Source organism: Priapulus caudatus, unplaced genomic scaffold (assembly GCF_000485595.1).
Source record: "Priapulus caudatus unplaced genomic scaffold, Priapulus_caudatus-5.0.1 Scaffold1423, whole genome shotgun sequence".
Taxonomy (NCBI): Eukaryota; Metazoa; Priapulida; class Priapulimorpha; order Priapulimorphida; family Priapulidae; genus Priapulus; species Priapulus caudatus.
In genome coordinates this window covers 32,343-39,690 of record NW_014578484.1, presented here as the reverse complement: position 1 = coordinate 39,690, position 7,348 = coordinate 32,343, and the positions used below count along the sequence as shown (strand labels likewise).

The window sequence follows — 7,348 nt, the reverse complement described above, 5'->3', positions numbered from 1 at the left end:
TTTCCCTCTTCCTCTTTGTCCCTGCCTTTATCTCTCCTCACCCTCCCTCCCTTTCTGTCCTAGTCCTTCTTTCGTCCATCCCTTTATCTCTCCCACCCTCCCTCCCTCCCTTTCTGTCCTGGTCCTTCTTTCCCCTCTTCCTTCTGTCGTCCCTGCCTTTATCTCTCCCATCCTCCCTCCCTTTCTGTCCTGGTCCTTCTTTCGTCCATCCCTTTATCTCTCCCACCCTCCCTCCCTCCCTTTCTGTCCTGGTCCTTCTTTCCCTTCTTCCTTCTTTTGTCCCTCCCTTTATCTCTCCTACCCTCCCTCCTTCCCTTTCTGTCCTGGTCCTTCTTTCCCCTCTTCCTTCTGTCGTCCCTCCCTTTATCTCTCCCAACCTACCTCCCTTTCTGTCCTGGTCGTTCTTTCGTCCCTCCCTTTATCTCTCCCACCCTCCCTCCCTCCCTTTCTGTCCTGGTCCTTCTCTCCCCTCTTCTTCTTTCGTCCTTCCCTTTATCTCTCCCACCCTCCCTCCCTTCCTCCCTCCTTGATACTGCCAACATGTGTTATTACTATTTTTATTTTACTACCCTGCCCATCTCGTTTCTCCCTCCCTCCCTCCCTCCCTCCCTCCCTGTCTCTACCTCCTGGAGACTGTCAACATGTATTATTACTTTTTACTCCCCTTCCTCCCTCCCTCCCTCCCTCCCTCCTCTTTCTTGGTGATTGCTAAGTTACTATTTGATTCCCCCTTCCTTCCCTCCCGTTTCCCCCCTTTCCTTACTTCCCTTATCCCTCTCTTGCTCCCTCCTTTCTGCAGTCTTCTAACATATATAATTGTCATATAAACCCCTTCATTCAATTGTCAGCATGTCATGCTAACACTCAAAGCACCAGAAAAGTGAAAAAGTGCAAAATCTTGAGCAGTGCACCACACCTGTGTATGACTCGTAATGTGGCGCCATCTAGTGCAAACCCCATTAAATTCTTCAAAATTATTTCCTAGAATCATAGATGGCACTGAAGCTGCACGTCGTTCCCGATTCTCACGCTAGTTTTCAAACGCAGATCCGCCATTGGCCGAGATGTCGGCGTGGCAACCGACGATCTCCGTCTCCAACAACACCGGCGCCAGCGTCGACGTCATATTCGGCACCTGCTCGCTGGGCTACTTCAATTACTACGTCGTCACGGCGACGTACGATTCGCAGTCGACCTACGATTGGGAGGCGCAGTGCAGGCCGCTGGAAGCAGTCGTGCAGCCCCACGAAATGGTGGGTGGGCGAAGTTAATGCATGGTCGTGTGTATGTGCGTGCGCACGCACGTGTGTGTGTGTGCGTGTGCATGTGCGTGTTCAACAGAATTGTCGCTACGTGAAAGAATGTGTGCGCATTATTTGCCATTTTATATTCCGTAATAACATAAACTCATAGTAAAATTTTATACCGGATTTATCAGTAACATGTTCGCTATCAGATGAAACTAATATTTTGCTGTATTTTTCTCGACTGCAATTATTTATGAAATATAATTCTTTATTAATACAATTAAAAAAATAATATTCCTTTAAATTATTCTCTATTATATATATTATATAAGGAGTGAATAATAATAGATGTAATAGTAAGTAAGTAAGTAAGTATATATAATAGTAGTAAAGCTCTATTATTATTCACTCCTGATATCATATATATAATAGAGGATAATTTAAAGAAATTATTTCATAAATAACTGCAGTCGAAAAAAAGAAAAAAAATATTAGATCCCTTATTATCTGTAATTTAAATAATTCTCTGCGGCAGAATGTCTCGTCGCTGCAGACGACGGTGAAGCTACCAGCGGGACACTACCGCATACACGTGCGCGGGTCCGTGGACGGCATCGAAGCCCTGGGTGACGGAAGCATGTCACCGTGGGTGACGGTCACCGCCACCAGCGCCTGTCCCACCCAAGACAGTAAGTCCGTTCTCCAGTCGGTAGCCCAGGGTTTCTTCTGAGGGAAAATTAGACAACGGAGGTAATGGCCAGTTTGGGGGGAAAACGCGCGTGATGGATTCAAAGGCGTGTTTGTGCATCTCGAGGATCTAGCAAAGCGAGCACCGCAGGAGCTCGTCCAGCTAGGGGCGCCCGGGGGCGGGTAAAATTTTAATACAGGAACATTTTCACAATGGCGATGTTAAATTCGACAACGGCGGTGCGCCACTGTGCCTGAATTATGTAGAAGAAACCCTGAAGCGAATTCCCTGCGGCAAGAATCATAGCTAAAGTATCGTATAGAACAAGTTAGTGTAGAGAAATTTCGTAACTCGTGCGGGTAGCGAAGAGGGAGGGGGGGCGTATATCCCAGTCGTCGTGTGTAGTAGCGTGGCGGTAGGGTTGGGTGTGAGACGAAGGGTGTTCGCTGACGAATATGCGATGGTTTACACTGATTCTTTAAGAGTTCTTACGTTCATTAGACTTTTACTTAATTTTTCTCCAACATCCGATTTTAAGGGGGGCGATTTTGCATTTTACGTTTACTGATTCTAATGGAGGTTATTTACATTTTACATTTAATTACAATTATTAGTCTTTTACTTCATTTTACTCTGAAATCTGTGTGCGGAACTCAGCCCCCAAAACTATTCACTTGGATAACTCTGGCGGTCAATCACTGCAACGGAATAGGCTCATCTAGAGTTCAGTCACCTAGCAAGTGCAGTGGCAATTATTTTTATTATTATTATTATTTTTATTATTATTATCATTATTGTTATTATTATTAAATTCTTTATTGCATGTAATTCAAACACAAATACTGACGTTGTACTGAGTTGTCGTGCTGTTCGTTTCCATGGTAACAATCGTCGTTTCCATCTGCTTCTGCAGCCCCCATCGCCATGATCGTGGCGGTGATCGTGGGAGTGGTGGCGCTCGTCGGAATTGCCGTCACGGTGATACTCATTGTACGTCGCAGTCTATCAGGTACGTCGGCCTGGACAACGTATTAGCCAGCGAGCCGTGCAGCCGTGATTTGCATGGTCAGTTTTGAAACTGCACGGCCAAAAAAATTAAAAAATTAAAAAATTTCCGAGTGAGGCCCCCGTACCCACCCCCCAATCAGAGAGGGAGGAACCCCTCTCATACTCCCCCCCCCCCCCCGTAAACGCCTATAGGCTATAGCTGTCTTGGCTGAGACAAAAAAATTGCACTCCCAAATATTTTTTCTGCACTCCCACAATACTCATTCCTGGCTAATACCCTGAGCTGGGACGTGTCAGGCAGGTATCAGCCGTTAGCCAAATATTTAGTAGCAATTTGGCGAACTCGGTCTGAAAATGTTTAGTAAAATTCTACTAACTATGTAAATTGTAATGTAGTCGTGTGTGTGTGGCGAAGGCCACTTTGATAATTTTCCGGGTATTTTCTGGAAAAGTTTCGGTACTGAGTAAACAATGAACACACGCAGTGTAGCTCATGCTTCAGTTTAGCAAGTAGCGATCTTGTGTAGAATTCGAGCGACCTATGAATTAGCTTGCAGCGACCGGGTGGAATAGAATCGTAGTGGGTAGAATTTGAGTTTAGCCTGAAGGGCCTAATTAGCTTTAGCTTCTTGGCGAATTTATCATGAATTTTTTTTTGCCAAATTAAACTTGCCTTAATTTGCATTTGGCGAATTAGCAAACGACAGCTTAAACCTTGTCGCACGCACGCGACATCAGATCGCGCTACAGTCATGAAACAATCGGGGGGGGGGGCGCTAATCAATCGACACCGCCGCTCTCCCAACGCACGTACATCGTACGTGCTAGCAGCAAGTGCGACACACGCGCTGGCTATCTGCAACACCCGCTGTTGATTACACATCTCCCTCTTCGTCTGTTGTACCGCCTACACTATATTTAGATTCTAAACCGTTCACTTCGGTGTGCGCGTATCAGGGCCGCGAGTGCCTGATATACATGGCGAAACGAAATAAATTTTTTTTTTAATCGGCCAATAAAATGTGTTGAGTCACGGCGTTTTGGCGAGTCGGTCGGTAAAAGGAAAACAAGCAATATTTTATCTTAGGCCGGGTTATGTATTTTTCTCTCTTTCTCTGCAGGGAAGCAGACAGCTAGCGATCCAACGGTGTTCTTCATCTACTCTAACGATCACCCGGTGCACAGCAAGGTCGTGGAGGACCTCGCTGCACTGATGGAGCGACGCTGCCAATGTCGCGTCATCCTCGACAAGTGGCACTGCTCGCACACCGACCACAACGCCATCTTGTGGCAGCAGCAGCAACTACGCGGCGCCGACTTTGTCGTGTGCGTTGCGTCGACGGGAACTAAGTTTAAGGAGCATGCAAACAGGTGTGTGTGCGTACGTGCGTGCGTGCGTGCGTGCATGCGTGTGTGCGTGCGTGCGTGCGTGCATGTGTGCGTGCGTGCGTGTGTGTGTGCGTGTGTAAGTGCGTGAGTGCCTGCGTGTGTAAGTGCCTGTGTGTGTGCGTGCGTGTGTTCGGTGTGTGTGTGCGTGTGCGCGCGTGCATGCGTGCGTGTGCGTGTGTGTGTGCGTGCCTGTGTTATGTGTGTGTGTGCGTGTGCGTGCATAAGTGCCTGTGTGTGTGCGTGCGTATGTTAGGTGTGTGTGTGCGTGCCTGTGTAATGTGTGTGTGTGCGTGCATGCGTGCGTGTGCATGTGTGTGTGCGTGCCTGTGTTATGCGTGTGTTAGGTGTGTGTGTGCGTGTGTGTGCGTGCATGCGTGCGTGTGCATGTGTGTGTGCGTGCCTGTGTTATGCGTGTGTGCATGTGTGTGTGCGTGTGTTATGTGTGTGTGTGCGTGCGAGTGCATGTGTGTGTGTGTGCCTGTGTTATGTGTGTGTGTGCGTGTGCGTGCGTGCATGCGTAAGTGTGTGAGTGCGTGTGCGTGCGTGCGCAAGTTCAACATTCGTGCGTGAGCATGAACATGAGCGTAATCATCTAATAATCATCGTTTCTCTCATGCGTGTAGGTTGCGCGGCCAGCCCGTGGACGGGGTGCGCACGGACATGTTTGCTACGGCGATGGACCAGCTACGCACGCTGCCGTGCGGACACAGCACAGACGACTCACCGCTGCTCCGGGCCGCAGACGACAAGTTTGTCAACGTCTACTTCGAGTATTCCAATAAAGACGTGAGTAGGGGGTGGGCGGCCATGTATTTATGTACGTACGTACGTAGTGCGTGCGTGCGTGCGTGCGTGCGTGCGTGCGTGCGTGCGTGCGTGCATGCGTGCGTCTGTGTGTGCGTGCGTGCGTGCGTGCGTGCGTGCGTGCGTGTGGGTCTGTGTCTGTGTCTGTGTCTGTGTCTGTGTCTGTGTCTGTGTCTGTGTCTGTGTCTGTGTCTGTGCGTGCGTGCGTGCGCGCGTGCGCGCGTGCGTGTGTGTGTACCACGCACGCACGCACGAATGTATGTACGTATTTATGTATGTATGTATGTATGTATGTATGTATGTATGTATGTATGTATGTATGTAGGTATGTAGGTATGTAGGTATGTAGGTATGTAGGTATGTATGTATGTATGTATGTATGTATGTATGTATGTATGTATGTATGTATGTATGTATGTATGTATGTATGTATGTATGTATGTATGTATGTATGTATGTATGTATGTAGGTATGTAGGTATGTATGTATGTATGTATGTATGTATGTATGTATGTATGTATGTACGTACATATGTGTGTATGTATGTGTGTATGTACGTACGTACGTATGTATGTACGTATGTATGTATGTATGTTTTTATTATAATAATATATATGTAAACATCCATGCATGTATATGTGGATTTATGTATGTATCATATATGTATACATGCGTGCATGTATGTATGCATGTACGTATGTACAGGTGCATGTATGCATGTATGTATGTATTATATATGTATACATGCGTGCTTGCATGCATGTACTTGTGTAGCCGTGACCTTAGCGTACACTACCATTGTCGACCTCTCTTCTCAGGAGATTCCGCGGCATGTATGCATGCACGTGTGCATGTATGTATGCGTGCATGCATGCCTGTAGGTATGCATGTATGTGTGTGTGTGTGCATGCTTGTAGGTATGCATGTATGTACGTATGTATCGTGGGAAAAATCCCTTTTTTTTCACGGGAGCTCTTTTTCAAGTCTGTGGGAAAAATAGCTCTTGGCCAAAATTTTACGGGAGCTATTTTGAGCCTCACGGGAGCGATTTCGGAGGTTTGAAGAGCGAATCGCTCATCGCTTCCGTGTATTTTTTACCCTGCTATGTATGCATGTATGTACTTGTGTAGCCGTGACCTTAGCGTACACACTACTATCGTCGACCTCTCTTCGCAGGAGATTCCGCGGCAACTGGAGACGCGAGCAACCTTCCGTCTGATGGCAGAGTTCCCGCTCCTACTGCAGCACGTCCACCGCCGCCGCCGCCGACGCTGGCGCCCCCTGGCGGCAGCGACCTCCGCATCGTCGCACCTCTCCCTCCCTGAAGGTCGCGACCTTTCCGCCGCCGTTGCCGCCGCGCGCGTCTTCTTCCGCGAAAACCGAAACTGGTTCGTCGACAAACTCCAGGAGGAGCTGGAGAACGGCGAGGCGGCGGCGGCAGCGGGCGACGCCCCGCCGCGCGACCCCGCCGCGACCCCGGGGTCAGAGGTCGGCGCGCACGGTGGCGACGGCCCGGCGAACGCGGGATGCCCGTGCCCCGAGTGCGCGCGTCGTCGTTGCCGCGGCGACGGCAGCACGTCTGGGAGCACGGACGCGGACTGCGATGACATCGACTTATCCCCCGGAGCGAATCTGATATCGGCGACAGACGCCGGCGCCACCTGCTGGGTCGATCTGCATCCGTTCAGAGACCCCGGAGTTTTCCGGTACCCTGAGTGCAGCTGCGTGAGCGAGGAGCCGGTCGAAAGCCAAACGACTCTGCTCGGTTGCCGCGGCGACGACGACGGCGTCTGCGACGATTCCGCGCGCACTTACCCATTTTCGAGTTATAGCTGTGGCAACGGCAGTCCGTTTGCCGGCGCGTGGGGGTGCGTGAGTTACGATGCGTCGAACAAGGATGCTCCGTTGTTGAGCTGCGACTTTGAGATGCAGGATGTGCACTAAAATCAAAAAGCGGAAGAAGGAAAAGATGAAATCGGATGAACTCATTTTCGCGAAAACGCGTGTCGACCGCGATTGCCTGTGAGTGTTTCGCGAGCAGGATATATAAGATGGGTGTGTATTTATATGGACTTGTGATAGAGAATAGTGAATGGTTGTGATTATACAGAAATAATGCGTTAGTTTGTGTTTAGATTGTAGTCCGACGAGGTATGTGCATGTGTTGGGGTGTAAGTATTAATCATGTGTTATCAAGTATTATGTGTTTATC

The 7,348-nt window shown here is 49.0% G+C and overlaps 1 protein-coding gene across 1 annotated transcript in view; it reads left to right on the top strand.

Annotated features, from left to right (window-relative positions):
- LOC106816583 overlaps positions 1-7,080 on the top strand; it is a 9,660-nt gene extending 2,580 nt beyond the window's left edge. Inside the window, exons 6-11 of the mRNA XM_014821205.1 lie at positions 1,048-1,253; positions 1,783-1,936; positions 2,849-2,944; positions 4,065-4,314; positions 4,956-5,118; positions 6,313-7,080. Coding sequence (XP_014676691.1) covers positions 1,048-1,253; positions 1,783-1,936; positions 2,849-2,944; positions 4,065-4,314; positions 4,956-5,118; positions 6,313-7,080 — 1,637 coding nt within the window. The remainder of the gene's footprint in view (positions 1-1,047; positions 1,254-1,782; positions 1,937-2,848; positions 2,945-4,064; positions 4,315-4,955; positions 5,119-6,312) is intronic.
- Positions 7,081-7,348: the final 268 nt, after the last annotated feature.